This window comes from Falco naumanni, chromosome 3 (assembly GCF_017639655.2).
Source record: "Falco naumanni isolate bFalNau1 chromosome 3, bFalNau1.pat, whole genome shotgun sequence".
Classification (NCBI taxonomy): Eukaryota; Metazoa; Chordata; class Aves; order Falconiformes; family Falconidae; genus Falco; species Falco naumanni.
Genome location: NC_054056.1, coordinates 7,223,043 through 7,234,969, shown reverse-complemented (window position 1 = coordinate 7,234,969; position 11,927 = coordinate 7,223,043). Strand labels below are relative to the sequence as shown.

General features: G+C 63.1%; 1 protein-coding gene across 4 annotated transcripts; it reads left to right on the top strand.

The window, feature by feature from the left end:
- Window positions 1-302: 302 nt before the first annotated feature.
- E2F2 (E2F transcription factor 2) lies at window positions 303-9,296 on the top strand. Of its 4 annotated transcripts, none has more exons than XM_040588273.1 (7): window positions 303-915; window positions 5,150-5,248; window positions 6,167-6,254; window positions 6,613-6,832; window positions 6,945-7,103; window positions 7,283-7,397; window positions 7,688-9,296. In XM_040588273.1, exons 1-7 carry the CDS (start codon window positions 724-726, stop codon window positions 8,174-8,176), a joined length of 1,362 nt encoding a protein of 453 aa, XP_040444207.1. In that variant the 5' UTR covers window positions 303-723; the 3' UTR covers window positions 8,177-9,296. The 4 variants fall into 4 exon arrangements, with proteins under 4 accessions (XP_040444207.1, XP_040444206.1, XP_040444209.1 ...); XM_040588272.1 differs by having other exon boundaries at window positions 6,909-7,103; XM_040588275.1 differs by lacking the exon at window positions 5,150-5,248.
- Window positions 9,297-11,927: the final 2,631 nt, after the last annotated feature.

Genomic DNA, 11,927 nt, shown 5'->3' with positions numbered 1-11,927 from the left:
AAAAATCAATCCTAGTCATCAACCCCAATGATCGCCATCCCTGCCCCAGGCGCCCCCTCCGGAGGTGGTGCCAAAGAGGCCACACCCCCCTGCTTTGCATACAGCCGCCGTGCGGCCGCTTTAAGGCCCCTCCCGGCGCGGCCCCGCTGGTTGCCTCGAGGGGGCGGGGCTGCGGCAGCCAATCAGTGCTCGGCGTTTTCCGCGGGAAATCCGAATTTCGCGGCAAGGCGTTTGGCGCTTAAAAAAAAAAAAAAACAGGAAAAAAAAAAAAAAAAAAGCGCGATCGGGGCCGGGCTCGGGGCGGGAGCGGAGCCGGGCGCGGGGCACCGGGCAGAGGCAGGGCTGCGCTCCGGGCTGCCCCGGCCCCCTCCGCCCCACCGCGGCCGTTTTTTGGGGCTAAAGAAGCTTTTTCCGCCCGGTTTTGGTGCTGCCGCCGCCTGCTTCTCTGCAAGTATTTCGGGGGGGGGGGGGGGGGGGTTTGGAGACCGGCCGGTGTCAGCGCCCGGCGGACCCCCCCCCCCCCCCGCGCCCCCCCTAAAATGCCACCTCTGAGATTGTGACCCCTTCCTTGAGGCAAAATCGTGGGGTGCTTCTGCCCCCTTCCCCGGCCCGGGCTTCTTGGAAAGGACTTTGCAATGCTGCGGCTCCCCCGGGGAGTGTCCCCCGCCCCCGGGAGGGGGGACGCCGCCCTCCTGCCCCCCACCCCCCCACCCGAAGAAGGTCATGTCGGTGATGGGCTCCTCTGAGCAGGGGGCTTCCAGCCTGGGCAGCCCTCTGTTACCTGCCGGTTGCTTCACCCAGCTCTACAAGCCGGCGGCTGTCAGCGTCCCCGCTCCCCAGGGGGGGTGTCTCTATGCCACCCCCCAGGGCCCGCAGCTCAGGACCCTCCGCTCAGCCTCGGCGGGACGGCTGCCGGTAAGGTGTCTGCGCCCCATCCCCTCCTTGGGCATCGCTTCGGTGGGATGGGAGGCTGGGGACTTTGTGCAGGGTGGCGAGCAAGGGATGGCTGACCCCAGGAGGTACAGCACCCTCCCAAATTTTGCAGCTTATACTGGGGTCCGCACCCCCCACCCTCAAATGACTCATTGGGGTGGGAGAGGGTAAGGTTTGAAATCAAAAGTCGCAATGAAATGGCTCATGCATTTCTCAACTTCCTTCGCCCCTGCGTGCCCAAAGCTGGCTCCTGGCTTCCGCGTTTCAGCCTTTTTTCTCAGCCTTTTTTCTCAGCCTTTTTTCTCAGCCTTTTTTCTCAGCCTTTTTTCTCAGCCTTTTTTCTCAGCCTTTTTTCTCAGCCTTTTTTCTCAGCCTTTTTTGCCTCTCTTCAGCTTGCAAACAGTTTGCATCGTGCCTCGAAGGCGGCCACCGAGCTGAGGCCCTTTGCAAACCTCTGTCCACCCTAGGGAAGCAAGGGCTGGGTGCAGGCAGCACTCCTGCTGCCGGGGGGGGGGCGGGGGGCACCATCCCTGCTGGCTCACCCCGCTTCGGGACTGTGACCCCTGGGGTGACCCATCACCCGTGGAGGTCGGGGGACGTGGGGCAGGGGTGGTTCAGCACCGCTGCCCGAGCTTGGTTCCTGCCTGTGGTTACAGCAGAGCTTGCAATATCTTTTTTTTTTTTTTTTTTTTTTGGGGGGGGGGGAGGGGGGGAGTGTGAATTTGAAGCAATTCCCATCCTCCATGGGACACCCCAAGGCTTTGTAGCAGGGACCCTGATGCTGGCAGTTGTGCAGGTTGGCACGGGGAGGGAGCTGCTGGCCCTCCTGTGTCCCTGTCACCGAGCCTGGGGTGCCTGCTGTCCCTAAACAGGGAAACCGTGGCCCAGATGGGGTGCTGGCCCCATGCCCACTGTTGGGGTGCGTGGGCAGCACTGCCCAGCCTGTCCCTCCTGCTGGAGGGCCCCCATCAAGACCCTGGCCGGCCAGCCCTGCTGGCAGCTGGCATTTAATTCCTGCCTGCCCCAGCCCGGGCGCGCGTCCAGCCCTCACTGTGAGCCTCTGTTCTCCCCGGGTCCTGGGAGGGATCCCAGACCCTGCTAACTTCGATTTAGCTTTTTCAAGGCTTGATTTATTTATTTATTCCCTCCCCCCCCCCCCTTTCCCTGGTCCCTGATGCTCGGTGCCAGCTGGGGACATTGCTGTGCCTGGGGGAGAGCGGGTGTCTTTGCGCTGTTGCTGCGGGGCTGGCTGGGGCTGTTGCGAGTCTCATCCCGGGGGGCTCTGGGGCCACCTGTCTCCTCCCCAACCTCTTTGTCTCTGAGCCACCTGTGATGCTGCATCCTGTGCTGCTAGGGGCTGCTGTTGAAGGAGACACCTGTGCCCCTGCCTCCTCCCCTAAAAACACCCCACAAACTCACAGTCCCGTTCTCACGCATTGCTGCAGAGCTGGCTTTGGGCTAACAGCCTCTTTGGCATCACCACCATCATCATCATCATCGCCCACGCCAGGAGATGCTCAGGGTGCTTGGGCCTGCAGCTGTCCTCTGAACGGGGTCTGCAGGAGCATGGGGACATGAAGTGCTCCTGCATCTCCCTTGGTGGCTTGCAAGTGGCATTCCCGTCTGTCCCCATCCCATTTCCTGATGCCGTGATCCCGTTCCCTGTGCTGGATATCCCATTTCCAACCCCAGTGTGACAAGCTCAGCCCTGGCAGCTGGGGCTTACCCCGGCATACACCCCATTTACTGGCACAACCTTTGTGTGCAGATCCGAGGCAATCAGATAATGAGCATTTCCTCCCAATTCCTAAGCTGGGCAATTGCAGCCGCTCCCACCTGCTTGCTGGATTTCTGCCATATAAATTATCTGGGGTCACCTGGTCCGGGTGGAGGGACCCCATCACCCCCATGTCCATCCATGAGAAAATGGGATGGGTTGTCTCTCACGGTCCAAAACCGTCTCAGATTATCTGTGGTCTCTGATTTGAGGGTCCTGGGGTAAGTAAATGCATTTTCCCCCAAGGAAAATGCTATTTCGGAGCGGTTTTAGCCTGTGCCAATCCCATCCTCAGTATTTGCCCTGCTTCTAGCCATGTGGACCCTCTATAGGGGCTCAGGGCTGTGAAGGAGCCCTGGGCAGAGCGATATCTCCACCGTGGGGTCCTGGCTCTCCCTGCCTGCTTCACACAGGGACAAGGGCGTTCAGAGTCCACGGTGATTTCGATGTGAGCTGGCAGGGCTAAGCCACCTGTGCAAAGAGCACCCAGGGTGGCAGCCGCTGTGGGTGCTGGGCTGGGACCCTTCCACACCGGAAAACCGCTCAGCAGCACCCTGGATTCTTCTGGGGTGACCCAGGGTGGTCCTGTCCCTCCTTGATCCCATCATGGGTTTTTCTGCATGGGCAGGAGGGGGCAATTTTGGGGTGCCAGGAGCTGGGGGGATGAGTGGGAAGGTGTCTTGTTGCCCTCAGAGGGGCTTTTTCTGCCTCTGGCTTTTACAGCCTCCGGCTCCTCTCTGTGGGAAACGTCTCTGGCCAGGCCTTTCCCCTCTGCTGTGCTGAGATGGGGCTGTTGGAGGGGATGGAGACTTGGGCTGCATCTCGGAGTGCGGAGTGGTACCCAGGGTGGGGGGTGCTGCCTTCCTCCCCAGCACAGGGTGGTCTCCCCATCCCGGGGCCAGGGCTGGCATCAGCCTCCCTGCCCTGCCCACGGTATGGCTGAAAGCCCCCCTGACCACCCAAATCTTGGGGTTCTGCATCACCCTGTGCCCCAGTAGCCCTCAGCCATACCAAAGGCAGTGGGAGCTGCACCTGGGGGGCCTGATCCAGCAGCCCCTCGGCATGAGCAGCATCCCCGGGCACGATCCTGGGGTGCTCCGTGCCACCCTCCCAGCTCTGGGTGCCCATCCCCGGGCGCTGCGTTCCCACGCCCCAGGGTGTCGGTGGGGCTGGCAGAGGGGGACCGGGGTGGGGGGGGCCAGAAGGGCCGGGCAGAGCCCGGGCAAGCCCGGAGAAGGCAGCGGGTGCTGTTGAAAGGAAGCGTTGGCAGGAGGAGCCCACCGCGGCCCCCCCAGGGGAGAGGGCTGCTCTGATGCTTGGGCTGGGCGCAGGGTGTAGCCCCTGGCGCCAGGGCTGGGCCGAGGGCTGCTTGGCAGGCAGAGCTGGCAGGGGTCCCGGCCTGCCCCCCCCCCGCTGCCTTACCCCCCCAGCAGGCTCCTGCCCTTGCCCGGGGGAGGGTCGAGCCTCTTTTCCCACCCCCTGTATCATATTGGGGTGTAGCTGGTGTGTCCCCCCATCCTGGGAAGCAGTGGCTGGGGGCTGGCAAGCGGCATGGGGGGGGTCCTGCCATGCCCTGGGGGAGTCTTGGAGTTTGGTTCCTGCCCCACCCCCCCCACCCCACCCCCATCTGCTCTGGTTCATCCCAACCCCTCCAGCCCTGGCAGGGTGCTGGGAGCCCCTTGTCGTGCCCCGCTCAGCTGTCGTGTGCCTAATCCTGCCCGGCTCGGGGGTGGGGGGGTGGGGGGGGTGGCAGCTGGGACACTTGTCCATTGTCCCTCGCTGGTACGTCCCAGCATTGCGGGGTCCTGCCCCTGCCTGTGCCCACCAAACTCCCCCCTCCCTGAGCTGCCCATGGGGAAGCAGGGGGTCCCCCATTTTCCCCTCCTGCACATGGGGAGGGGAGACCACCTTAGAGCCTTGGGGGGGATCGGAGGTGGCTGGGGACAGCGGGACCTGCTGTGGGTTGCTTCTGTGCCTCAGTTTCCCCATTGCTTGGGCAGATGGGGTGCAGCTGACACCCCCATCCCCATCAGCGATGGGAACACATGGGCGGCTGTGGCCATCGGTATCCGGATTAGCAAGGGTTTGGGTGCCAGCAGAAGGGGGGCCAGGATGATGCCCCCCCTCCTTGTCCCAAATCGAGCTGGCAGATGCATGGGGTCTGATCCAGGGCAGGTGTTTCCCATGCGCTCAGCGTTAACCGTTGGGGTGCCGGCAGCTCGGGGGCAGATCCGGGGGCACGGGGATGGAGGCGCATTCGCTGGGGAAAACCTGCTCGGGGAAGGGAGGGAGGGAACAGATTCCCACAGGAGCTCAGGACCAACCTGGTTCCCTGGGGGGGTGGAAAACAGCCCCCGGCGCCTCTCCCACCGGCCCCCTCGGGTGGGAACACCGCCAAGGTGCCCAACCCTTCCCCGCAAAGTGGGGTGTGCTCCCCAGGGAGCTGCTGTTGGAGCCACGCTGAGCCGGCACGGGGACCTGGGCGCCATGCGGGACGTGCTGGGGGGGACCCTGTGGGACAGCCCGACCTGGGAGCAGGTACTGGGGGGCTATGGAGTGGGGCTGGGGGCATTGCTTTCTGCTGCTGAGCCAAAGTGTCCCCCCCCAAGTCCCCCTGCTCATTACTGGGGTGTGTGGGGGATCCTGGGGGATTTGCACGCTTGGGGGGGGGGGGAGGTTTGGTGACATCCCCCAGCTCTGCTCTGCATCGGCTCTGCTGCACCCCAGGCCCCCCACTTTCCCTGGGTCTTTTTCTCCCCGAGTGATCCTTGGGGGAGTCGCTTGGGGGTGATTTCAAGGAGCTGTTCCCCCCCACCCCCGGCTGAGAGGACAGCATGTGCAGGGAGGTGTCCCCGCACCCGGCACCCACCCCTCCTCACCCCCCCACCCCACCTCACCCGTTTCCCTCCAGCTGGGTGCACGTGTCTGGGGCACCCACTGGTCCCCGGGGAGGGCTGAGCCTGGCTGGCCCCAGGTGCACCGGTGACAGCTGGGTGCCCTTGGCTGCCTCCAGCCGTGGCTGGGGGGGTGTGGGGGGGGTGAAACCCTGCACCCCAAAGAGCCAGCTGGCAGGGTGGGAGGGTGAGGATCCGGCCACGTTCCCAGGGCTCAGCTCCGTGGAGCTGTGCCAGGAGCTGGGGGTGAGGGGAAATCCCGGTGGGTTCCCCACGGCAGGGGTGGGCTGGGGTGCTGTGGCGGAAGCGGGCAGGAAGCCATGGGGGGTGCAGGGACCCCCCATCTCCTCCCCACCCACCTCTCCTGGTGGCCCCTCGCCCTGCCGGGTGCTGTGGGAGCCCTTCCCAGAAGGGGTTTTGCAACCGGATGAACCTCTTGCAAGATCCCCCCACCCTGGGCTGTGGCACCCAGGACTTGGCTGATGCCCCGGGGTGGGGGGTCTGGGGGACTCAGGGGGGGTGTCTGGCTCAGCCCTCACATGGGGTTTTCTCTCCAACCCAGGCCAAGAGAAAGCTGGACCTGGAGGGCCCCGAACTTTGCACGCCCAAGGGGAAGGGCAGGACCCTGGTGCAGGTCCCCAGCCCCAGGAGTAAGTGGTGCTGGGCGAGGTGGGGCAGGGGGGAGCTGGGGGGGGGGGCACAAACTCCGTTTCTCTCCCCTCTTAGAGCTGCTGCAATGTCCCCTCTAGCACCACCCAAAGCAACTTGAAGTGGCACCGTGGGAGCAGCACCTGCTCCTCAGCCCCTCCTTGCTATTTGAGCTGATTCAACTCTGCGCTGGCAGAACTGCCTCCCCCCCCCTCCCGAGGGGGTTATTTCTGGGTTATTTTTCCACCAGGTTAGGGATTGTAGAGTGTTTAATGTCCCCAGCGTGTCCAGCCCCATGTCACCTCCACCTCATGACCCAGGCTAAGGAGAGGATGGGGGGGTTCTCTCGTTTTCCCGCAGCCCCCAAGTCTCCTGGGGAGAAGACTCGCTACGACACCTCGCTGGGGCTGCTCACCAAAAAATTCATCCGTTTGCTGAGCGAGTCGTCCGACGGCGTTGTGGATCTCAACCGGGCGGCCGAGGTGCTGGAAGTCCAGAAACGTCGCATCTACGACATCACCAATGTGCTGGAAGGCATCCAGCTCATCCGCAAGAAGTCCAAGAACAACATCCAGTGGATGTGAGTGATGCTAGGGGGCTGGAGGGGGACCAGGGGTCATGGCAGGGTGGGGGACAGGTGGCTCAAGGGCATGTAGGATGTGCTGTCCCTCAGGTGCCATCTCTGCTGGCAGGGGGACAGGGATCTTTGAGGACACGGTTGTGACGGCGAAGCAGCAGGCGCTGCGGGGGGAGCTGGCCGAGCTGGCCAGGACGGAGAGGACACTGGACCAGCTCCTGCAGGACTGTGCCCTGCAGCTCCGGCAGCTGGCTGACAGCGAAGCCAACCAGAGATATCCTTGCTGAGGGGGACAAGGGGGGAGGACAGGGTCTTGGGGACCTCTCTGAGCCCCTTCTCCTCCAGCTGGCATCCCCCAGGCTGGGGGGGATGTTCAGAGGCTGCTGTTGGGACTGGGGGGTTGAGCCATCCCCCCTGCAGCCCCCCTTTTTCCTATACCTTGTCCCCGTCCACGCTGGCGTACGTCACCTACCAGGACCTCCACACCATCAGCAACTTCAAGGAGCAGACGGTGATCGCCATGAAGGCTCCCCCCGAGACACAGCTGGAGGTGCCAGACTTCAGCGAGGTGTGTGTGGGGCCGGGGGCCGTTTCCCCGGCTTGTGGCAGGGTCAGGGCTGGGGTGTGGGTGCTGCTGCTGCATCTGCACCATCCCTGATGGGGTCATCTGGGGTGTCCCAGGGGTGCAGCCTAGCATGGCCCTGGGTGGTTTTGGGGTATCTCCATGGGGCTGTTTGACCCTGACCTGGTCCTTTAGGGGTTGGAATGCCCTGCCTGGACCCCAGTGGGTTGGGGGCGGTAGGATGGGATGTGGGGCCTTTCTAGGTGCTCCACTGAGTCTTGGTCTGCTCCCCCTAGGACAACCTCCAGCTCCACCTGAAGAGCACCAATGGCCCCATTGAGGTCTACCTCTGCCCGGAGGAGATCGCGGAGGAGAGCCCCACCAAGGACCATGGCACCCCCTCCGCTGCCACCTCTCCACGGGACCATGCCGTACCCCCTTCCCTGCCAAACAGCCCTGGGCCAGCCCCACAGCTGCCCCACGTCTTCCCCCAGAGCTGGGGGGGCACGGAAACCTCCTCCTCCTCACCCCCACCTCTGCCTTTCGCTGTCTCAGGGGGGTCCAGCTCGCTGCTGGAGGTGGAGGCTGGGCTTCTGGGCTCACCCCCACACCTCCTGCAGCAGACGGAGGACCAGCTGCCCTGCGCCCCCTCCCACCTGGACTTGGGACCCTTCATCACCTTCTCACCCCCCCTAGAACAGGATGACTATCTCTGGGGGCTGGAGGGTGAAGGTGTCAGTGACCTCTTCGAGGCATATGACCTGGGGGACCTGCTGAAGCACTGAGCCCTCCCCTCCCTATTGCCTTTTTCCCTTCCAGCCACTTGTGTCCCGAGTGTGTGGGGTCTCTGTGGGGTGGCTGGAGAGTGTGGGGTGGGTCAGGGAGTGCTGTGTTTTCTGAGGATGGTGGTGGGGGGCTCAGGTCAGCTACCCTGGGTGGCTTCTTCTCCATCTCCTGGGTTGGTTGTCACCTGGGGGCTCTGTCACCTCGCTAGGCTCCGGGAGCACCCTGGGAAGGTGTAGGAAGGATGCAGCCAGCTCCTGTCCCAGCGCTGGCCATAACACTGCGGGGTGCCAGCACCGATGCTCCCCCACTGCCCCGGGGCTGCTGGTGAACTGGGGGTGCCTTTGAGTGCATGGGTTAGGTTAGGAGCACCCCTGGGTGGGAAAGGAACCCCTGCCCAGGATGGGCCATGTTGGGGGACTGTCATGTTTTGGGACCATTCCAGTTGCTCCCCAGTTAGACTGGTTTTTCAGGGTCATGACAGATTTTTTTTGAGCAGCATTTCCCCCTTGTGTGGCTGGGAATATCCTTAAAAAAATAATCAGGCAACAAAGCTGAAGTCACGTTTGGATGGTAGAGGATGAAGCTCATGTGTGGGCACTGCACCCACAGCCTCCAAAATCAGCAGCTCCGGCAAATCCCTGGCCAGGACACGGAGCCATATTTCTTGGGGGGCTGTGGCCCCTCTCCCCCAGTCCGCACCAGCTCCCTCTAGCCTCTTGGAGCTATTGGTGCTGGGGGTATCAAAGCTGGAGTGTACTGGGACAAAGGATGCTATTAACTGGTGGCTGGAGCATCACCTGCAGAGGGGCTTGGGTAGCGCTGCGGCATGAGCCCCCAGACATGGGGCTGGATACGGCTTTTAATTGTGCCATTGCAAAATATATGTAATTATTGCACTGTATTTATACAGGACCCCCCTTTCGGCATGGTGCTGGTGAGGGGTGGGTTGGTATTTTGGTTGTTAAGTGAGTGTATTTAAGTTGTCCGTCCTTGGGTTGGTTCTGCTGCGGTTTGGCTTGGAGGCAGCGTGGGTAAGAGTGTGTTTTGGCATGGAAAAACTTGTGGCACTTGATGTTTTCTGCCTGGGAGGGGGTGAAATAAAATAAAACTTTGGAGTTATAAGGGGCTGTTTTCCTCTAAGCAGCAAAATGCTGGGGCGGTTTGGGAGGAGGGAGGTGTTGGGCTGGTTTTGCTCCTGTTTTCAGAGTAAAAAAAGCCTGTTTTGGGGCCTTTTAACTGGCCATCCTGCTCTGGAGGAGCTGGTGGAGAAGGCTTGAGATGAAACTGTGGCTGGAGTGAGGGAAATGGGTCCAACCTGTTACGGATCGGTCCTTCTCAGCCCAAATCCGTCCAGCATGAGCCTTTGCGGAAGCTTGAGCCCTGGGAACCAGGAACACGGAAAAGGCCCCAGGGCTGGGACCCAGGTCCCCACTGGTACCAGGGCAGGGACAGGCTTGTGCACCCAAATCTGAGGCAGGTTTGGAGGCTGCAGAGTGAGACCCTGGTGGGGCCATGACCATGGAGGGTCCTTCCCCCAGGGTGCTGCCGCAGTTCACCTGCTTCTGCCAAGTCATGCCATGACCTGGTGATGCCAACAGTGCTGGTGGCACGGTGATGGCTGGGGTACCTGGTGATGGCTGGTGGTACCCAGTGATGTCTGGTTATCTGGTGATGGTCAGTGGTACATGGTGATGTCCGGGATATCTGGTGGTACCCAGTGATGTCTGGTTATCTGGTGATGGTTGGGGATACCTGGTGATGGTCAGTGGTACATGGTGATGTCCGGGATATCTGGTGGTACCCAGTGATGTCTGGTTATCTGGTGATGGTCAGTGGTACACGGTGATGTCCGGGATACCTGGTGGTACCCAGTGATGTCTGGTTATCTGGTGATGGTCAGTGGTACACGGTGATGTCCGGGATACCTGGTGGTACCCAGTGATGTCTGGTTATCTGGTGATGGTTGGGGGTACCTGGTGATGGCCAGTGGTACCCAGTGATGTCTGGGATACTTGGTGATGGCTGGTGGTATCCAGTGATGTCTGGGATACCTGGTGACGGCCAGTGGTACCTGGGGTTGTGGCACACATTGTCATTGCATCACTTGTCTGGTGGGGTGGAGGAGGAGGAGGAGGAGGGGGAGAGCCCCGGGCCAGGTAAGCCGGGCGAGTGGCAGAGTGCTGTAGCCGCGCTCCTGTCCCCATCCCCCGTGGGGCTGCGTGTCCTGGAGCAGCTGGGGGTGTCCCCGGGCCGTGTCCCCCCCCCGCAGTCCCCAGGCTGGCCAGGAGGTGGCAGGGCCACCCCAGCAAAGGGGCTGTCCCCCGCCCCGCGCCTGGAGGGACCCCGCGGTACACCGGGGAGAAGCGGGGTGTCTGGGGGTCCCGGCCCTGCCCGGGGGGGCTGCAGGGTTGGGGGAGGGGGTTTCAAGCCTAGCCCCCGCTGCTGTAAGCCTCTGCCCTGGGCTGCCCCTATGGCTGCTCTGCTGAGGCTGGTGCCCCCCTGATGTGTCCCCCAAAGGAGGTTCTGGGGGTGCCTGTCTGCTGGGGGGCTCTTACCCATCGGGACCCTCCACATTCCTCCTGCTCCCGTCCTGCCTGAGCTGCAGCCTCTTAACCCTGTGTCTGCCAGCGCTCTGCTGAGGGAGATGTCTCGGGACCTGGGTGGGTCCTGGGCCCCCTCAAATTGGGGTGGGCAGGCTGCACCCCCAGGCCAAACCATGGGCACCTCTGCTTGCTGGTGCACGAAGGATTGAACCTTTCAAGCGCAACCATTCACCCTATGGCCTGCAACGGCTCTTCCCGTGTCCCTGTCCCCCCCGTGCCCCCCAGCAACACTGGATTAGTGCAGGGCCGGGGCTGGCCCTGGTTAGGCACAAACCTGAGTTTTACTGAGCTCCACTCCAGGCTCAGGACAGGGGACGGGGGTCTGTCACCCTCCAAACTACCCTGCGTGGGGGGCGCTGGGTGTGAGGGGCAACAGCGAGGGGCATGGGGGGGTCTGCAAAGCAACTTTGCCCCCATGTCATCCCCTCTCATGGCAACCCAGCCCCACAGAGCACAGCTGAGGCTTTGTGTCCCCTTCTTACCCATTTGCCATCAGCCTCAGCCCCATGGTGGGACGCACTCAGCGTGTGCCCGGCCCCCCTACCTGCCTGGGGGTGTCTGGGCTTCCTCACCCTCCGGGATAAGCAAATAATCAGGGAACGGGACACCAAAATCCAGCTCCTCGGGCGTGTGAGGGCTGGGACGAGGCAAGGGGATGGGTGGTCGCTGAGGTGCCCTCAGGTGGGACACTGAGCCCCCCGTGAAGAGCCGAGGGCTCCGGGAATCGCTGCCGGCCCGGAGATGGATTGTCCCCTCTGGGTCCGAGGAAGGGCAGGGTGGGGGTGGCCCCCAGTTAAACCAGTCCTCTGGGGGGCCTGGGTGTAATCCCAAGCTCTCCCAGCGCTGCTGGTGTCCCCAAGCCGGGCGTCGGGTGAGCCCTGGCTGTGGCTGCTCCCCTCGGCTCCCACCGTGCCGGGACGGCATGGCAGTGCCACCCACCGCTGGGTGCTCGCCCCCCGGGCCGGGGGGTGCTGGGGTGCCGGGGTGGGGCCGGGGGTGCGGAGCCCGCCAGACCCCGCGGGTTTCCCCTTCTCCGGGGACCCGGCTCCCCGCAAGCTCCCGGGGTGCGGGACACCGGCGGGGCGAAGTGGGGGTCGGGGCGGGCACCGGGGCGCTTCGCCTTTAACGGGCGGCCGGGCGGGGCCGC